The sequence below is a fragment of the Fringilla coelebs genome (genome assembly GCF_963513975.1).
Source record: "Fringilla coelebs genome assembly, chromosome: 25".
Classification (NCBI taxonomy): Eukaryota; Metazoa; Chordata; class Aves; order Passeriformes; family Fringillidae; genus Fringilla; species Fringilla coelebs.
Genome location: NC_140051.1, coordinates 6,070,420 through 6,091,053, shown reverse-complemented (window position 1 = coordinate 6,091,053; position 20,634 = coordinate 6,070,420). Strand labels below are relative to the sequence as shown.

At 51.8% G+C, this 20,634-nt stretch overlaps 1 protein-coding gene across 1 annotated transcript in view; it reads left to right on the top strand.

The window, feature by feature from the left end:
• Positions 1-20,634, top strand: part of KIRREL3 (kirre like nephrin family adhesion molecule 3) — a gene marked incomplete at both ends in the record, with an annotated part of 375,278 nt that overhangs the window by 300,222 nt on the left and 54,422 nt on the right. Inside the window, 2 exons of the mRNA XM_084221395.1 lie at positions 14,564-14,721; positions 19,362-19,512. Of these exons, the coding sequence (XP_084077521.1) occupies positions 14,564-14,721; positions 19,362-19,512 (309 nt within the window). The remainder of the gene's footprint in view (positions 1-14,563; positions 14,722-19,361; positions 19,513-20,634) is intronic.

Below are 20,634 nucleotides of genomic sequence, written 5' to 3'. Positions count from 1 at the left end.
CTCCCGTGGGACCTGCCACAGCACCATCAGGGGCTCGCTCTGTTTGATCTTTAAATGCTCTGCACGGTGCTTAAAGCAGAGCAGGGGATGTTCCTTGTTTGCCAGAGCTGGATGCCCAGTTCCAGCTACCCTTTGCCCTGAGGAGATGGTCAGCACAGCCTCCCTGGCATTCCCATGTCCTGAATCAGGGACAGCAGTGGGAGGATGGGGGGTGTGAGGCCCAGGCCAGGTGTGTGATCTGCTCCCAGGTGTGTTGAACAGGGAGTGTTTTAATCTGGCTGGAGCTGCCACAGGAGGGGTGAGTCCAGCTGTTTGCAGGCCCATGGTGCTGGGGAGAGGGGAGGGAAGCAAGCCACTGACAGATCTGGGACATGGGATTAGTCTCTTTCTAATTTATGTATTTCATTTATTATTTCTTGTGCTGTCTTACATCTGGGAGGGTTTGGCTGGTACCCAGATCAAAGCTCCCAGCCCAGCCCTTCCTGCCTCGTCCATCTCAGTGCCACCACAAGGCAAGAGCAAAGCACTGAATTTCCGTGTCCCTGTGGGGCTCCCTGGTGTGAGCTGTCCTTGATTCCTCTGCAGCAGCACAGCCAGGGATCTGAGTGGGAATGTCTCCTGGTGGAGGCTGGAAAGAACATCACTCAGCACAATGCACAGCCTGTTCCTGCCAAGGAAGGAGGGATCCAAGAACTTCCAGTTGGTGACCTGCAAATGAGAGTGTTAACAGAATCCAGCAATGGAAGGAGTTGGAAGGAACCTTAAAGTTCATTTCATTCCATCCCCTTCTGCCATGAGCAGGGACACCTTCCACTACCCCAGGTTGCTGCCAGCCCTGTCCAGCCTGGCCTTGGACACTCCCAGGGATCCAGGGGCAGCCACAGCTGCTCTGGGCACCCTGTGCCAGGGCCTCACCACCATGGCCTGGAAAGGGACACATCTGTCATGGTTGTCCTTTGTTTCCAACAGCCACAGCACAGACATGAGCTGTAGGCAACACCCCCCATCCTCCTCTGGTCCCACATTAGCCCATCTCCATCACAGTCAGCATGCTCTGAGGTCTTGGGAACCTCTCCATCCCTCCAATCTCAGTCTGTGCTGATGGCAGGTTCTCAGCACGTGGGAGCAAGGATCCATGCCCAAGGAAAGGTGGTTGGGTCAAGAAATTGTCTCATCATTCCTGTAAAGTGAGGGAGGAGCTTTCCCAGCCCTGGTGGGTCCCTCCCAGCATGTCCATGGGGAGCTGCACAAGGCAACAGCCTAAAACCCTGGGGAATCTCCACCCTTCCTAGTGGCCCAAATTGAACAGGTGTGAAAAACCTTCATCCTTTCCCTCAGTTTGATCCTCCTGTTGTGCCAACAGCCAAGGACAGAGAAACCACAGGGACAGATCTTTCCCTGGGAGGGAGGTAAGGTACAGGGTGCCCAGAGCAGCTGTGGCTGCCCCTGGATCCCTGGCAGTGCCCAAGGCCAGGCTGGATGGAGCTTGGAGCAGCCTGGGACAGTGGAAGGTGTCCCTGCCCATGGCACAGGGTGGAATGAGATGAGCTTTAAGGTCCCTTCCAACCCAAACCAATTCTGAGATTGTACAAACGAAAAGGCATCCTTCTTCCTTGAAATGGCAGTCATACTTCAAATCCCAGGCACAGGAAGTGCCAGGGAGATTTTTCCCAGCCTGGCCTTAAAGTCTTGTCCTTTCTCACCCTTTCCTGTTCCCAGTTTCCTTGGTGACACATCCCAGCAGCTGGATCTGGGTTTTCTCCAGCCCTGGGCTGCAGCTGGGAAAAGCAGCAATAGCCATGGCTTTGGGGCAGGGAATGGTTTAAGGGGCAGCATTTGACAAAGCTGTGGCCTTCAAGGGAAAGAAGAGAAAAAAAGCAAAAATCAGCCTTTCATCTTAAAAACAAATAAATAAAATCAGTCCTTCCAGACCCAAAGGAAGTGGAATCCCTCCACTCTCCAAAGTGCAGTCTGGGAATGACAAAGCCCCCCTGGGATGTCTCCATCCCGTGCAGGAGTGCCTGGCATTGGTGAGAGCAGGTGCTTCTCTGCCATCCGAGTCTGGGGCAGCTGGATCAGACCAGGAACCTGCACATCCCAGCTGGGCCAGGCAGGGAAATGCCACGGGAGAGGGGAGGGCAAAGCCCCTGGCACTGAGCAACTGAATCAGCATGGGGGCCCCAAGGGTAAAAATGAGCTCCTGAGCTGGAAACTCACATCTCATTGTCTCCTTGTCCCTGAGCACCAGACAGGAGCCCGGGACTGAGGCTAGAGATGCAGCAAGACTCAAAACACAACCCTCCCCTCGCTCCCTCAGCCTGCAGGGCGCTGGGCAGGGCTGTGCCCATCCCTGGCACTGCCCACCCACCCTGCCCTGGATGTAGGCTCAGGCTGGGAGATCTGCTGCTGCACAGTGGGAGGTGGTGCCTGCCCTGCTCTCAGACCCTTCAGCTCCCTGCCAGGCCCATCCCAAGGGAAATGCAGGATTCAGCTGTGCTCAGGCTCCCAGTAAGGTGCTGTTAGGGTAGTAAATACCACGGCTAATTAACAGAAGAGGTGCTGGCTAATGAGCACAAGGCACGTGCAGCCTCAAAACAGATCCAGATAATCAAGCCCCAAACCTTAACGACCAGGTCCCAGTCTCCCAAATCACCCTGCTGTGCTCTGCAGTGCTGAATTTCCATGGCACCTCCTGGGAGGAGACAGGCAGGAGTTCTCCCCCCATCCTGCAAAGAGCAGCTCTCACTAGAAGAAGGGGACCAGCTCAGGGTTTTGCTCCTGTTTTCCTTTTTTTCCAGTTTTTTTATGAACAGTAATAATCCCCCCCCCCCCTTTTTTTTTGTCTCTTTTTTTTTTTAACAATTTGAAACTATCTGACATATGGGAAAAATAATGAATTCAGTTTTTCTCCTGCATTCTCTGATCTGTCAGTCTGCACCCGGGAGCTGCGTGCAGGGGGAGGAGGAGGCAGGGGTGCTGGCCTACATTGGGGAGATAATGATGTTCCTGCTGATCCCCCTCCAGGAGAAGGTTCAGGCATGTCCTGCAGCTGAGGAGAGCCAGGGTATGGCTCAGCCTTTTCCTTCAGCTTTGTATTTCTCTTTGTGGGAGGCTGTTTTTTAGCTACAGCAAAGTGAGATGTGCTTGGAGCATCTCTGCAATCTCTTGGGCTCTTCCCTGGTTCCCAGGGGCTCCTGGATCCACCAGGGCCCTGCTGCCTCCAAAGATTGACCCAGGGCTGTGCTCTTTAGTTTCAGCATCTCTAACCAGTGCAGGATCAGTGAGGATGCTGCAGTTTCTGGACAGTCACAGGTTCATTTGGAGAGTTCCAGAACCATTTTGGCTGGGAAACACCTCCCAGACCATCCAGTCCAACCTGTGACCAACCCAAGCCCAGAGCACCGAGTGCCACATCCAGCTGTTCCTTGAACACCTCCCGAGGTGGGAACCCCAACACCACCCTGGGCAGCCCCTGCCAAGGCCTGAGCTCCCTTTCCATGGAGAAATTCCTCCTGATGCCCAACCTGACCCTCCCCTCATGCAGTCTGAGGCTGATTCCTTTTGTCCTCTCTGTTGTTCCATGGGAGCAGAGCCAGCCCTTCACCTGGTTCCCCTCTCCTGTCAGGGAGTTTTCCCCCTGAGCCTCCTTTTCTCACAGAAGATCCCAAAAGTTTGGGACACCCAGACCACAGCCATCCCTCCAGTGCAGGGGGTTTGCACAGGACAGGCACAGACCTTGGTCCTGGGCAGAGCAGGAGGCCTGCACAAGAGCAGGGATGAAGGGACATTCCAGCTGGGAAAGCCTGGGATTCAGAACACCTGGGCTATCTGTGCCTCAGTTTCCCCTGTGCCCAGAGCAGCTGTGGCTGCCCCTGGACCCCTGAAAGTGTTCAAGGCCAGGTTGGGCAGGGCTTGGAGCACCCTGGGGTAGGGGAAGGTGTCCCTGCCCATGGCAGGAGGTGGAACAAGATGAGCTTTAAGATCCTTTCCAGCTCAAACTGTTCCAGGATTCCATGATTTTATACTCAGCTGCCTGTGCTGGCAGGGGCATCCCCAGCACAGGGATCCTGTGTGAGATAGGGGCTCTTATCAGTAAATTTGATTCCATCAGTGGTAACAAGGCCAGGTGGGCAGGTAATTTTTCCTCCACTCCTCTCCCATCCCTGCTGACACGTGTGGGAAGCTTTACCCTGACTTTCCACCATCCTGACAGGCAGAATTGGAACCATTAATCATGGTTGTCCTGCACCACGGGCCCACCTCTCAATTGTGGGCAGCAATCTTCAGTTTACAGACAGCCAGGGCAGGCACAGCAAAGCAAAACAGCTCCCTCCAAATCCCCCTGCCCTGAGTTAGGGCTTGGCTGTAGCTGCTGACATGATCCATCCAAAAACACTGCCTTGGTGGGAGAACTGAACGAGGACCTGGCAAATGCAATCTACTCTTTGGCATTGTGTTGCCCTTTCAGCTGGGAGAGAAAATGTTTTTTACTCTTTACAGAGTGAACATTCCACGTAAACAATCCATACCTGGCCAGCTACCTGCCTGCACAGCATCTGGATCTTTGTTCAAGTGTGGAGGGGGGATGCCAGAACTTCTTTCTCCTTGCATAGAAGGCTTTTCAGTGGAATACAAATGCTCACTTATCCCATGTCAGATCTGTTTGTGTGCTCTCCAAAATGGATCCTGCCCAGAGCCAGCTCTCACAAAGGATTTCAGAACTTTGACATTTGATTTAATTCCAGTCCATTGTGAAAATTGAATATTTAAAACACTCTCTAGCCAAGAATCTGGGAGCAAACCTCAGCATGAAAAAGCAAAGAGTATTCCAGTGATATTCCTCAAAATGACCTGGAGAGGGCTTAGATGGAGGAAAATCACCCTTTCCAGGGCAGTGAGTGGGAAAGCAGAGCTGTGCTTTGCTGCAGTGAGATGAAACCATCTCTAGGAATCATTTCTGAATTTTAGGGATCTTCATTCTCTAGCAAGACGCTGTTCCACTGGAGAAATCCATCCTGGTGACCCTAGAAATGTGGAACATGTGAGACTTTAAGGGGCTGGATGAAAAAATGACAAATCATTAGGAGAAAACAGGGGGGGGAAAGGGGAGAATTTTAGGAAGTATTAGGGGTTTGTTTCTCATGAGCTCCTTAATGTGAGGAGGGTCCATGAATGAGGCTCAGTTGCAGAGGCAGGGGGGACACAGGGACACAGGTGTGTGCTTGGGATGGAGAGGAGGCAGCTCTCCTGGCAGCCCCCCAGCTCCCCCTGCTCACACACACACACACTGAAGTGCCACAAGACAAATAGGACCAAGAGAGAGATGCACTATTTAAACTTTCATCACTATTTTTCTCCCTGGCTCCCCTTGTTTCTTTTGATTTATTTTTCAGTGTGTTTTCCCCAGGCTGTGCTGTTTGCCTGCATCTCTTTCCTCTCCCTCTCCTGGCAGCAGTTCTGGAGCACCAGGAGCTGCCCAGCATTTTTCAGGCTCTCCAGGCTCAGCTCCCATGGGTAGGGGGGAGGAATGAGGCAGCAAAGCCTGGGAAAGATGTGGCCAGGACACAGCAGGGACAACAGGGAACCTGTAGACATGACATCCTCCTTTTCCCAGCCATCCCTGACCCAGCAAGGACTGGGGGACAGAGCAAGGATCCCAGCCCAGGGTGGGCAGCCCTGCCAGGGCTGCCATGGGGTGGATGCAAGGCAAGGCACCAGCCTTCCATGCCACGCCAATCTCTGCAGGGCCGGAGGCTGGCAGCACACAGCGGGGGCTGGATGCTTGGAAGCAATGCCAGAGCTCATCCCAGAGGCAGGGTGGCCTCTGGAAATTGACTGTGGACAGCACAGGCTGGGTGGTTTTCAGCCTGTCGTGTGTAGGGAAGGTGCAGACAGCTCCAGGGATTGTTTTATACAAGCACAGAGCCATGGAATGGTTTAGCTTGGAAGGGACCTTAAAGCTCATCCAGTTCCACCCCCTGCCATGGGCAGGGACACCTCCCACTGTCCCAGGCTGCTCCAAGTCCTGCCCAGCCTGGCCTTGGGCACTGCCAGGGATCCAGGGGCAGCCCCAGCTGCTCTGGGCACCCTGTGCCAGGGCCTGCCCACCCTGCCAGGGAACAATTCCCAATTCCCAATTTCCCATCCAGCCCTGCCCTCTGGCAGTGGGAGCCATTCCCTGTGTCCTGTCCCTCCATCCTTGTCCCCAGTCCCTCTGCAGCTCTCCTGGAGCCCCTTCAGGCCCTGCCAGGGGCTCTGAGCTCTCCCTGGAGCCTTCTCCTCTCCAGGTGAGCACCCCCAGCTCTCCCAGCCTGGCTCCAGAGCAGAGGAGCTCCAGCCCTGGAGCACCTCCAAGGTCTCATTCCAGCAACTCCAGCTCCTTCCTGTGCTGAGCACTCCAGAGCTGAGCTCAGCTCTGTGGGTGGGAGCTCACAAGGGCAGAGCAGAAGGGCAGAATCCCCTCTCCCATCCTGCTGCCCCCACTGCTGGGGATGAGCCCAGCATGGAAAGATAAGGATGAGAAGAGTGGAGCCTCCTCCTGCTGAGCAGCTGCAGACAGGATTGGTCTCCAGGTTCCAGGTGTAGGATGCCAAGGAAGATCTGCCCAGTCATACTTGAAGGGGGAATATTCCACTCTGGAGTCAGGAAGGACTCTGAGCCCTGTGCTGACCCCATTGAAACTCTGACCACTCCCTCTGTGTTGTTTGTTTTTCCTTACCTGCCAAAGCAAAAGGATTGAAATCCTAATTGCATCAGGAAGGGGAGAGGTGGAACAGATGCTCATCGAGACAGTGGAGGGGAGAATGCAGTTGGCATCCAGGGCTAGGTTTCCTCCAGATCTTAGGTCACTGAGCCCCACAGTCCTGCCCCAAGTCCCTGCTTGGTGCTGCCCTGAGAAGCCCCAACCCATGACAATGCTCAGACAGCAAAATCCCTGCCTTCCAAGTGTTGGACAAAACCTAAGAGTCTGTTTATATCCTTCCTAGCTCTGAAGAACTGCTGGAAATCTGAATCCTAAATGTGTAAAGGCCTGATAAATGGAAAGCTAAACACTCCTGGAGCTGTAAGCTGCTCTGCAGTGGTTTAGGCCCTCACAATTTGCAGCCTTCAGGGTTGATAATACAGCGAGACCCTGAGCAGTCTGCTGGAAAACTCTGCCAGAAACACAATCCCTGTAAGGGGATTCTCTTATCCCGTGTAGCAAGCTTCATCCTAAAAGCAGTTTTGTGTTCTAGCCCCTTTTCCTCCCTGTGGAAAGCTTTCCCAGACACTTGATGAAACAGAGAACCTTCTTTCTCCCCCAGCATCCAAATTTTCCTGCTTTTTCCTTTGTCTTCTCCCAACCTACTCCTGGTTCTTTCACTGTAACTCACGCCAGTGAAGCCTCCCAGCCTTTATTTCACCAATTAAAGAGCCCAACCTCTGCTGATTTCGCCTGGTAGGGGAGCTGCTCTTTTCCTTTGATCAGCTCCAGGGAGTTCTGCATCCATGAGTGTGGCCAAAACACCCCAGAATCTCAAAAGCATCGTGCAGAGCAACACCACTAAAGCTCCAAAATGCCCCCAAGGCTGGTGGGGAAAGCAGATACTGTCTGGGAAGAGGAGGCAGCTCCCTGCAGCTCTCAAACAGAGAAGAGGATGCTCTGATCCCAAAGGATGCACAGAAATGATACCACAGCCAATTAACTCTTCATTCTGCTGAATATCATTAGCAAGAGCTTACTGCCAAAGTCACAGCCCCAAAGTCTTGATCCATTGACCACCTTTTGGACCAGGACAGGATAACAGATACACAGAATATTTGGGGCTGGGGGGCTGTCTAGTCCAACAGCAGAGACACCGTCCACTAGATCAGAGGATCTTCCAGGGAAGGATCTTCCAGAGGCTGCAGGTTGAATCCTGCATCTTTTACAAGTGCCTTGCCAGGCAGCAGACCTGCACTCCCAGTGCCCCAGCGTGGAGCAGAGGGGATTTGCAGAGGCAGACTCTGTGTGCAGGGTTTGTATTCCAAAATCCCCAGGGGCGAGCGGCTCATGCGGGTCAGGGCAGCGCCGGATCCAGCCAGGCCCAGCAGCTGCTCTGTGCTGCCCCACGAGCCTGGCTTGTCTACAAGAGCTCCACATGCTTCCCTGACCAGCTGCAGCACCGTGTCAGAATGCACAAACACTTGGCAGAGCAGAGCAAAGCTCCCACATCCACCCTTGCTGCACGGGGGGCTTGGCTGAGCCAGCAGAACCTCTGGGGGTTCCCTTCCTGCAGAGACAAACACAGCAGCCACGGGACCTGTGCTCAGCCTGGCTTTTCACCCCACAGGACCTGTGCTCAGCCTGGCTTTTCACCCCACAGGACCTGTGCTCAGCCTGGCTTTTTCATCCCACGGGGCCTCTGCTCTCACAAAGTGCTCACTGAGGCATCTGTCCCCACTGGGGAGGCTGGGGATGCTCTTGATTCATCACAGGATCACAGAATAGGTTTTGGAAGGGACCCTATAGCCCATCCAGTGCCACCCCTGCCATGGGCAGGGACACCTCCCACTGTCCCAGGTGCTCCCAGCCCTGCCCAGCCTGGCCTTGGGCACTGCCAGGGATCCAGGGGCAGCCCCAGCTGCTCTGGGCACCCTGTGCCAGGGCCTGCCCACCCTCACAGGGAACAATTCCTCATTCCCAATCTCCCATCCAGCCCTGCCCTCTGGCAGTGGGAGCCATTCCCTGTGTCCTGTCCCTCCATCCTTGTCCCCAGTCCTTCTCCAGCTCTCTGGAGCCTCTTTAGGCACTGGAAGTGGCTCTCAGCTCTCCCTAAAGCCTTTTCCTCTCTGGGCTGAACAAGCCCCAATGATTTACACTAGTTCTCTCAGCTTTGGGGCCAGGAAGAACCTTCCAGTGGTTCATGGCACATTGTGATCACCAGGAGCATCCTCTGGTCACTGTTATTTGTTAAACTCCCACATGAGCTGGGCCCAGAGCCCCCAGGGAAGGGGAGCCATGAAGATGAGCAATGCATCAGCAAGGCCTTATCCAAGGGATCTGGTTCCACAGGGGACTCTTGTGCTGAGTCCAACACCAGCTGAACACTCCTTGCAGATATTTGGCTCAGGGCAGCCCTCAGGGGCTGCTGTGTCTGCCTCTCCAGCCCAGCAGCTGGGTGCCCCTTGCCCACCAGCAGGTGACAGGGTTGAATCACTTAACACTGAAGAAGAGGTTGGCCCCAGGAAGGGGAGGTGGTTCCACAAACCCAGCAGCAGTAAGGTACCAGGCACAACCCAGGAAAACAGCCTTAATTAGGGAAAATGTGCTGCTGGCTGCAGGGCTGTTTGCTTCCTACACTTCCAGGACCTGGCTGCTGGAAGATCCTGTTATCTCAGCAACTATTGCTAATGACTGAGGCTCTGTTTGCTTGCCACATCCTTGTCCAGCTGCTGGGAGCATTTAAAGACATCCAGGTCATTCCCAAAGGCAGTCTTAGCCTGGGGTCTCAGCCCAGCAGAAGAATTCTGTGGGGGTCACTAATTAACCAAGCTGTGCAGGGTGGGACAGGGTGCAGGAAAGCCTCTAACAAGTAATTTTAAAAGCTGATGAATGCACCAAGAGCACCATCATTTAAGTGTGTTTCTTTATGATGATGTGCTGTAAGTGCACTTTTCCAAAGGGCAGGGAGCAGAGACCCCAAGCTGTCCCCTCTCATCCAGGCAGCCCAGAGCTATGGAGAATAGATTGAAGCCTGTCCAAGACTGGTTGAAAAATATTCAGCAATTCCTGTATTTTGACAGAAAATGAGGGGTTTGGCAGGGAAAAACTGGTCAGCATTTCTTTAGAAAGTTTTGTCTGCAGTGAAGAGAGGGACAAGTGTCCGGCTGAGGTCTTGAGGGCAACGTGAGGAACAGGAGACCTTCAGCTGGGGTGATTCACCTCCACCCCAGAAGGTCTCACTCTCATGCCCATTTGGGGATAATTTATGGGGACTCCCACCCCATAACAAGCTGCATGTCAGACTCATGGAACCCTTCAGGTTGGAAAAGCCCTGTAAGCCCATGGAGTCCCATGTTCACCACTAACCACGTCCCCAGGTGCCACATCCAGGAATGGGGACTCCACCACTGCCTGTTCCCACCTGACCACCCTTTCAGTGAAGGATCTTTCCCTGATATCCCAACTACATCTCCCTGGTGCACCTTGAGGCCCTTTCCATCCAGCTTTCTGCTCCTGTGGATTAGAGCTGTCCTGGATCCCTTCTCCATCATTTCAATCTTCCTGGGCATGAGTGGGTTAACTTCATTTGCTTTGCTGTCAGGAATAACCCCCACTGCAACCCCAAACAACTCTTCCTATTTATATCCCTGGTTTAATCAGGAAGGCTAGAGCATCCATAGCTACGTGATTAAAAATTAGGAGACCAGATTCTGTAGTGGTGCCTCATAATAACAACCAATCCTGGGAGCACAGTGGATGAATAATGGATCATGGCTCCTTGCTTTCCCTCCTTTCTTCTTCTCCCCTTTTCATCTTTTCATTCTCCTCCTCCTCCTCCTCCTCTGCCTTTTCTCCCAGGCTGGAGTTGGGGCAGGGAAGAATACATCCATCCTTCATGTTGCAGAAGTTAGAGAGACATCACTGATTCCTCTTCATCAAACCATCCACCCCAAGCAAATTCCGTTAGGGAGCCTGGAGACATCAATAATTCATGGCTACCTGGAGAACTGGGTGATGAAAACCATTTACCTGGGAAGAGATAGCCAGAACCCATCCTCTCCTCATTGCCATAAGCAGCTCCTCAAGGCTGGCTGCTGATCCCACAGGGAGAAACAGGAGCAAAACTGTAAAAAGCAAGGATTTCTAGCACAGGCCTGACAAGGGATTCCATGTTTGTTTGCATTATGTTCTCCCCTGTCCCATAATATCCCCTAGTGGACACGCTAGATTGCTTTGCAGAGGAGGTGTTGCTGCAGGAATACCAGGGAAAAAAGTCAGGAATGTCAAATATCTCACCATAAAAAAAGTTCCTTCATTAAATTCCAAGATGGTCTTCAGAGAAAGATTTGTGGGTTGATTTTTTCCCCACTCTACACGAGGAATTTTTAGTATTTTTTACAAGCAGAGGTCAAATTCAATTAATGGATTCAGTGAAGGGAGAAAAAACTGCTGAAAAATGCCAGATTTGGTTTTAAACAGCATAAACTCATCCAATGAAATCAAATAAATAAATCTTAAAAATTAAAATTCATACTTCCTTTATAGTTAAATAACATCAGAATGGAGCAGAATTGTTCCCATTTTCACATCTCAGTGACAGGCGTTCCAACTAACCCAAACCACAGATTTTCACTTTCTTGTTCCACTCTTTTAGCCTGAGGGGAAAAAAAAAAAAAAGAAAGAGAAAAAAACCCAAAAAGTACATTTTGGATCTGTGTAGAAAAGCTTTTTTCCCGGTTCTTGGGTTCCACCCACTGAGCTGAAAAATCCCATTACTCCCAGCGCTTGGCAGCCGCTGTGCACAGCAGGGTGTGCCCACAGCACATCTGCAAATCCCAGCCTGGGGCAGGCAGCCACCTCTGGGCTGTCAGGGACCATAATCCCTTCCCAGTTCCCACCCCAGCCCAGCACTGGAGATTTTAAATCCTCCTCATCCAACCACAAGGCAGGGGCAGCTCAGGAGCAAAGCCAGGCTTGGGGATTTCAGAGGGGGCTTAGGCCAGCTCTGCTTCTGAGGTCTCACAATCTCTGCTGGTCAGAGTGACCCTGAGATACGTGCAAGCTTCTTGTTCCCAGCCCAGCCATCAAAGGAGGAGTCAGGATTCTTTTGTTCTCATTCTCAAGGTTGTTTATTGTTTCTTATCTATGAAATTCTTTCTCTGACCCACTGAGGTCTGTCTGGCAGGTCGGGTTGAGGCACACTGGTGTTATCTTTTATACTAAAAACTATGTGTACATTATTTACCATAACTTCCCAATACCTATCACCTATGTTAGGCAGTGAGCTTCTACTCTAAACCAATCCAAAAGTGCCACCATCACCAGAACATGGAGGCCAAGAAGAAGGAGAAAGACTGGACATGCCCAGATTTCTCCATCTTGGGACCCCGAGCCCCCATTCTAAAAACCTCAAAAATCTGTTTTTCACCCTGTGACAAACTAACTATTATTCTACTTAAACTCTCTTGACTTGTAATTCTTCATATAAAGGTGGTGATTTGCTCCATGGGTCAATATCAAAGGCACAGGGGTCTTGGGCTCTGTGCCAAGGTCTCTGACCCCCTGGCAGGGGCTGGAGCCATCCAGGACAGCCAGAGGCATGTCCTGGGTTCTGACACCGAGGGGGAGCAGCTCTGGCTTGGAACAAAACCAGCTCCACTTTGGCAGAAAACCATCGGATTTCACCCACCTGCATCCCCCTTCCTTGAAGGATGATGAGGCTCAGAGGGTTCTGCCACCCACTTCTGAGCAGGGTGTGAAGGAGCAATTTCCCATTTCTTGAGAGTGGCTTTCAGGTGTCCTTCACATTCCTGCTGGCCTCCCAGCCCCACAGAGGCCCCAGGACAGATGTGCCCCAACACATCTGTCTGTGGCAAGAACAGAATTTGGCTTCCCAGAGGTCATGGCTGGGAAGAGTTCAGTGTCTTTGGGCAGTGCTTTGGGCTGGAAGGGCTCTCAATGAGGGGGTTGCCAGCAGCTTTCAGCAACAAGGAGGTTCCCTGCTGTTCTCCTGGAATTATGTGAGTCATCCATGGGACTGGGGATGCTGTTAAAGAGCCAGGGAGAGGGCAGGCTGAGCTTGGGTCTCTCAGAGCAGAAATAAAAGTGCATTTGTCTCACTTAGTCAGGAACTTTTTCTCTCTTGATGAAACATCCACCAATGGCCAATCTTTTCATGGTTCACCTCTGGAACAGGCTGGAGTCCTTGTCCCTGGGGGGATTTAAAAGCCATGTGGCACTTGGGGACCTGGTTTAGTGGTGGGCTTGGCAGTGATGGGACAATGGTTGGACTTGATCTTAAATGTCCTTTCCAACCTAGATAATGCTCTGATCCCATGAGGAGCTGGACAAAGCTCCATCTCCAGCACAGATCCTGGATGGAGCAGACCCATCAGGGTAGCAGAGATAAAAGCTCCTCCCTGCAGGATTAAAGAACAGCCCCTCTCTCCAGCTGGATTTCCTATCTCTTGGCATTCTGGGGTGCCAGGTACAAGAGCTGGCCCCAAAAGAGAAGACCATGCTCAGATGCCCCTCCTGTGCTTCTGTATTTCCTCCTGTCCCTGTCTCTGCCTTCATTTCCAGCAGAGATGCCCAGGGCTGTGAGATACCAGCAGAGCCTGGAGCTGCTGCCTCCCACAGGCTCTCAGGTGCTTTCAAAGGAAGGCTGAGGTCTGAAATGTGTCTGTTCCCCTGTGTCCAGGTCTGCATTCCCAGAGGGAGGTGTTGAGAAGCCTCCCTGTGCCAGGAGGTGACCACAACCTGCTTGTAGGAGTGACAGGGACATCAAAGAGAGCAGGGAGTGCCCCCATGCCTCCATGGTCCCTCTGGGACAGAGGGCTGCCAGGAGAGCCCTCCTCAAAGGCAGGCAGCTGGAGGTCACACTCCTGGTGCCCAGAGGTTGTTCCACCCTGAGCCCTACAGCTCCAAATGCAACTTCCCCTGCCCTTCTACCCCAAAACAGCCTCACCTCCCTCCCACTTCCCAGTCAGAGCAGGGTCACACCAGTCCTCTCCAAGCCCTGTATCTGTGTCCAGCAGCAGCCAGAGATCCCAAGCGAGGAAGAGAGGAGCAGGGATATTTATTTCAAGCAGGGATATTGCTTTCAGTGCTCACCATCTGCAGAGTTTGCAGCTCAGGGACACCCAGGGCTATCAAAACAGGACAACCCCCAACGAGGGGGAGAGAAATGATACATCTGACTCCATCTTATCAGAAGGCTAATTAATTACTTCATTATACTATATTACACTATATTACATTACATCTAAACTGAATCTGCCAAGCACTCAACTCAACTCCACTGCACTCATCTCGTGACTGTCCCGACAGTCCTGACACACACACACACACCTGGCCCTGACAGGCCAAGGAAACAAAACCCCATCACTCTTGGTAAACAATGTCCATATTGCATTCTACTTTGGCACAAAGACAGGCACAGCAAATGATAAGAATTGTTTTTCCTTTCTATGAGGTTCAGAGAATGTGAAACCCAGAAACATTCTTGGGAAGAACTGCGCCTTGCTTTTCTCTGTGAAGAGAAATGTGGGGACACCAGGCTTTGAGGATTTAGTAGCCCTTGGTGGATTTATCTACCACAGACCTGATCCCTCATATTCCTGCAAAGCTTGCAGCCACCTGGCCCAAGTCCCCTCATAAACTTCTCCAGTTGTACTGCTGGAGGTCAAATCTGAGGCATGAGAGCAGCAAAAGGCAGGTGGCTCCAACTGGGGACGGGGCACAGCACTGCCATGGCCATCCCAAACCATCTGCAGAGTCCAAGAGGTCACAGGCCAGCCCTGGCAGCTCAGCCCCATTCCAGGAAGGTGAGGCTCATGCTTCTAATGACATTGTCTCCCCTGTGCTGTTTCATTGCAGTTCCTCCAGATGACCCTGTCATTTTGGGGGGGCCCATCATCAGCCTGAGAGCAGGAGACCCCCTGAACCTGACCTGCCACGCAGACAACGCCAAGCCAGCAGCCTCCATCATCTGGATGAGGAGGGGAGAAGTCATCAATGGAGCCACCTATTCCAAGGTGAGGCAGGATGGGGCTGGGACAAGGCCTGTGCTTGTGAAAGGGTACCAGGCCTGACACTTCACACAACCCCAAAATATTTGGGGCAGAACCCTCAGCTCTGCAAGCTCAGACTCTCACCCTTCATCCCTTCCCACTGGGGAGCCTGGGAGGAAAACAGTCAGCAGGATGCAGGTGAGAAGCCACAAACTGTCACCAAAATGGGCTCTGCTCTGAATCTGGCTTTTTGTACCTTCTCACAGCTTGTATGCACCTGGTGTGGCCACTTCTCCCCCGTTAATCCCACCTGGGTGTGGTGTTAATGTTGTGTACAGCAGCACTGACCCAGCCCTGGTTCTGGTTCTGCAGCAGAACCTCTGGATCAAAGGGGTGGTTGCAGTGACATGTGTCCCCTCCTCCAACTGCAGTTTTCCATGAAAAATTGTCAAGGTTCTTGACATTTTTTAATTTAGACAGAAAGTCTTTATTGGGTCAGGAAGGAAATAATCAATGAGCAATCAGCAGCACACTGGGAATGGGACCCCAAATGTTCTCCCATTTATGGGCTCCTGATGGCTGGTGAGTGTGAAAGATTCAGTAACACCTGACAGTTTTAATGAAATTTTCTAAACAGCAAAATTCAAAACCTAAAATGGGTCATTTTGCAGCCAAAACTTCAAAGTGGGCAGTCAGAGCCATTCCTCGAGCTCCCAAAGATCTTTAATAAACATTTCATCCTCTGCTGCCACTGTGCAGCCTCCATCCAGCCTCATTCCAGCAATATCCTGATTTGCTGGGGAGAGCAGAGAAGGCAGAACACCCTCCCTGCCTCCTCCCTCTCCTCCTCCTCCTTGCTGGAGCTGAGCTGCCTCCCTGCAGCCAGGGGTGAGCAGGGGGAACCTGCCCCATCTCCCTGCCTGCCAGGCGAGAGGCAGCACTAATTACAGCCAGGGAGAACTCACCCCTCTCTCTCTCTCTCTCTGTCTCTCAAATGGAGTGGAATTAATTAAAATCCAGGCCATTGACGTGCAGTTGTTCACAGCTTATCCCCCTCACCCCCAGCCTTCCCTCCCAGGCTTGGCAGGCCCTGAGGAGACAAATTTTGTACCCTCTCCCTTTCAGACCCACAAGCAGTGGGGAGCAGAGAAGGGGGAATGCCCATCTTTAAAATATTTCCAACAAAACACCCTTCCAAAGCAGAGTTTTCCAGGCTGCAGATCCATCTCCCACAGAGACCTCCATGGCATTTTAAGCAGTTGGCAGGGATGGGCTGGGAGGGCACCCCTGTTCTGCATGGGGGGAGGCATCCTCCCCTCCTCCTGGAGTCAGGAAAACCTCTGTTTCTGAGGCTGAACCTCATTTTCTCCTGACTTCCTGAAGGTTTCCATGAGGCCCTTCCACATTAAAAAAGAAAATCAGCCTTTAAAAAACTAGCAGACAATTTTAGACATTTCTTGAGTGGGAAGTTTGGATTTTTGGGGTCTCGGAAACATTTCCCTTTTGAAGCTCCCTTTAAAATATCTCCTCAGTTTGCCTCTTTCTGCTTTTTCAAGAGAACTGAAACCCAACCCAGCTTTTCTTTGATCCAGATATTCCAGCTAACCAAAAAAGAAGTCCTGTTTGGGTTACTGACTGCCTGAAACCATTCACACTGAGTGATAATATCTTTGTTACTCTGAATTTCCAGTCCACCAAATGATTCATATGCAGCCCCCTGCAATCCCAGCCAGGCAGCACAGAACAGCCACAGCTGACTGAAATCCCCCTGATCCCTCCTGAAGGGGACAGGAAACATTACAAGATTCTGCAGGATTTGGTGGTTAACCTCAAATAGGGGAAATTTTGCACAGACTTAGGGTTCACTTCACCCCCAGCACCAAAAGTGGGGTGTTGTTCCCCCAGGGAAGAGCACACAGGGTGACAATAAAGCAAGGACAGAGCAGCATCCTGCAGTTGTGTCCTGAGGTGGGAATGGAGCTGGGGAAGGGGCTGGAGGACCACGAGTGTCTGAGGGCTCAGCCTGGAGAAAAAGAGGCTCAGGGGGAACCTTCCTGCTCCCAGGGAACAGGGACAGGAGGAGAGGAAACGGCCTCAAATTGTGCCAGGGGATGTTTAGATTGGATATTGATACAATTTCTTTACTGAAAAGGTATTCAGCCATTGGAATGGGCTCTCAGCATGGTGGTGGATTCCCCATCCCTGTGGATGTGGTGGAGAGGGATGTGGTTTAGTGGGTCAGGGCTGTCAGTGCTGGGTAGATGGATGGACTCGATCTCAGAGGGCTTTTCCAACCCTCATGACTCTGGGATTCTGGGCTGATTGTGGTGACAGTTTCTCAGCATCCTTCCTTGTCTCATGTGCTTGAGAGGCACAAACCTGTGTGCATGAAGGCTGTGCCACGATGACACCGGGAAAGCATTAGTCTTGGAATCAAAGAATCATTTAGGTCAGAAAAGCCCTCCAAAATCAAGTCCAACCACTCCCCCAGCACTCCCAAGGCCACCACTAAACCATGTCCCCAAGTGCCACATGCACACATCTTGCTGACATCTGTTTATCTCCCAGTAAAGCCCTGTCTTACACTGTGAGGAACAAACTTGAAGGATAAAGATTTAGAAGGAAAAACTGCCTGGCAGGGTCCAAAATCCACTGTGGATAAACCAGAGAGAGGTCAGAGGTTGGAGAATGATTCAAAGACTGAAAACCACACAACATCTTGAGAGCTCTGAGGGCTCAGCTTATCAAAGTCAGGGTTACAGGGTGATGTGACCTCCTGTAAGAACATGCAGGAGGATTAGGGGATGGTAAGGAAGCACTCCCAGGCTCCTGTGCTCCCAAAAGAGGCACAGCAGGGCACCACAGCTGAAGTCAGATAAATCCAGGGAAGAAGCACGGTGCCAAAGCTGAGCAGGCAGAGCTGGTAACCACCTGTCCTGGTTTGAAAAGACAAGGCAGGAGCCAAGCAAGGCAGGAGTCTCCACTGAAATGGAAAATGTAAACCCCATCCCTCTGAATTGTTATAATTTTGAAATTAACGGGCTCTCAGGCAGAGATATGGGAGCAGGAATAACAGTTCTTTATTAAGGAAGAAAATTTAAAACTAAAAAAAAATGCAGTAATACAAAAATCCACAGCCAGAGTGAGAGCATTCCCTGTCCCCTGTGTGTCAGGGTCGGGCACAGCCCCATCCCAGGGGGGCTCAGCCCTCCTGCAGTGCCAGCTGTGGTTCTGCTGCAGCAGGATCCTGCACAAGGGGGGAGTTTTCCTCTGCAGCTCCAGGGCTGCTGGAGATGGGCCTGCTCTCCCTCTGGGAATGCAGGGCAGGAGAAAGCTGCTCCTCTGGGAATGCAGGGAGCAAAGGCTGCTGTGCTGTTCCAGGGCAGATTGTATCCAGGTAGGAATGCTTGAAATCTCAGATTGTATCCAGGTAGGAATGCTTGGCTCCTGCCCTGGGCACAGCATCTCCCCATGGGATGGTGGAATTTGATCAGCCCTGCAGGGACACTCACTGGCCATGGAGATAATTAATAATTAATGGCTCATTAACAGAAGGGATCTCCCAGAGGGATGATTGGCTGTGGGAGAGATAAATAAAACTGCCCCATGAACAGCAGAGAACTGCCCCACCTCTGACAGATGGGGATAGAATACACAGCCCCATTTCCAACCTAAGACACCACCAGGGTTTGGATGTCTGGCCCCCATCAGTGAACACCTGAGAGGTGATGATTTACCATGGGCTGGGCCAGACCACAGCCCAGCAGCCAAGGATCCATGGCCAGGGTCTGTCTGTGCTGCTGGAAGCTGGCATCACCTCATGGCTGTGGGAATTGCCCAGGCAGCTTTGTGCACTCACCTGGCAGAAGATGACAGCAGGGTCACAAAGCCCTTTGCCTCTGGCTCCCTCTTTGCAGGGGTGGTGGGTGAAGTGTCTCACTGGAGCTTTCCTCCCTGGCCTAGGCACTGCAGGGCTGCAGGGAAGCAGATGGGAGTTAAGAGCCCAATTCCCAGGGAAGTGCAGTGAAATTTGTCTTTGTTATTCCCCCTGAGGCTTTTGGCAGATTCCAGCCAAAGGAATTGTTATTGCAGGAAGCTGCTTGGCTGAGAAACTCTTATTGAGCCTGGGGATGGGGAAAGGGCCCCTCTCCAGCAGGAAAGTCCTTTCTGTCAGATTAGACCCTTTTCTGACCCAGAGATGGGGCAACTGAGAGGCATTTTAAAAACTTTTTATTCCTTTTTCAGTCTCATGTGAAGGATGAAACAATACAAATGTTATAATTCACACCGCTAAAATTAGAAGCCAACTATTTCCTAATTACAATAAGCGTTTCTTGGCCTATCAGCTTTAACCACACCATCCTGTAAATGCCTTAAGGCAAATCATCTAAAATTACCCCTCGTGGGTCCCACTACAATGCGTCTTTCATAGTTCCATTTCTCCAAAGTATCTAGTCTTATTTGCAAGGCCACCCTTTGAAACTTGTTTCTAGTTCCATTTCTCTCTCCAAAATGTCTGTCCTATTCCAGGGCATTTTTAAGTCAACATTTTTTTTCTCAAGGTTTGCATACAGATGCACACTATGTGAACCTTCTGTCAGGCTTTGAGAGTTTGCTACAAACTCATTTCCAGCACTTTCCTCATCCCTGTTTCCCCCTGGCAGACACTCCTCCGTGATGGCAAGAGGGAGAGCATCATGAGCACGCTGTTCATCGCCCCGTCCGACATCGAGAACGGGGAGAGCATCGTGTGCCGAGCCACCAACAAAGCCATTCCCAGCGGGAAGGAGACTTCTGTCACCATTGACATCCAGCGTGAGTACACAGCGGGCTGAGCCTCCTCTGGCTGCTGGGACACCCCAGCCTCTCCAGCCAGGGCTCTGACTCCAGGCAGGAGCAGCATGCTGCCACTGGGGGTTTCTCTTTACTGAGATATTAGCTGTCTTGATTTGGAAAGACAGGTGCCTGCTAAGGAAGGCAGGAGCCTCCCCTGAAATGCAGAATGTAAACCCCCCCTTCTGAATTGCTATAAATTTTAAATTGAGGGGCTCTCAAACAAAAAACATGGGAGCAGGAATAACAGTTCTTTAATAGGGAAGAAAATAAAAAGATAAAATGCCGTAAACAAAATGCAGTAAACCAAAACAACACTGACAGAGTCAGAATAAAACCTGGCACTCTGTGGGTCAGGGTGTTGGCAGCAGTGCCATTGGAATTGTGGCTGCAGCCCTCCTGCAGTGCCAGGGGTGGTTCTGCTGGAGCAGGATCCTGGAGAAAGGTGCAGTCTGCCTCTGGAGATCCAGGGGCAGAGGAAGCTGCTGCTTCTCTGGGAATGCAGTGGAGAAGCCGTGCTGGTGTTCCAGAATCTCCAGATTATATCCAGATAGGAATGCTTGGCTCCTCCCCCTGGGATCACATCACCCAATGGGATGCTGTAGTTCTTATCAGCCATGCAGGGACATTCAATCCCTGTTATCAGTAGATGTCCCCTCCCAAGGGAGGCGGGATTGTGGAAGAGAATAGGAAAATTGCCCACTTAACAGAAGACAACTGCCATACAGATGGCAAATAGAATGCATCTTGCCTTGCAATCTGGGACACTGGAGTATTACAGAGTGAAGTCACAGCCAGGAGATTTCATGACCCCTGAGCTCCCTGAGGAACACCCACACTACAGAGATATCCTGCTTCCCGTGTGTCCATGGATCTGAGCAAAGCAGCACCAGCTGCCATGCTCTGGGTGGCCCCACTGAGCCCTGATCCAGGCCCTGGGGGGTCTTTGGAGCAGGGATGGATCCCAAAGGGTTTGGGGAGAGCAAGCAACACCTCTGGCCATGGCCAGTAGCAGAGATAAGTCCCATCAGCATTTCTGGTGCAGAATCCATGTTTCCAGACTTACAGGCAGTTCAGTGATAGATTTTTTGTGAGACACCTGAT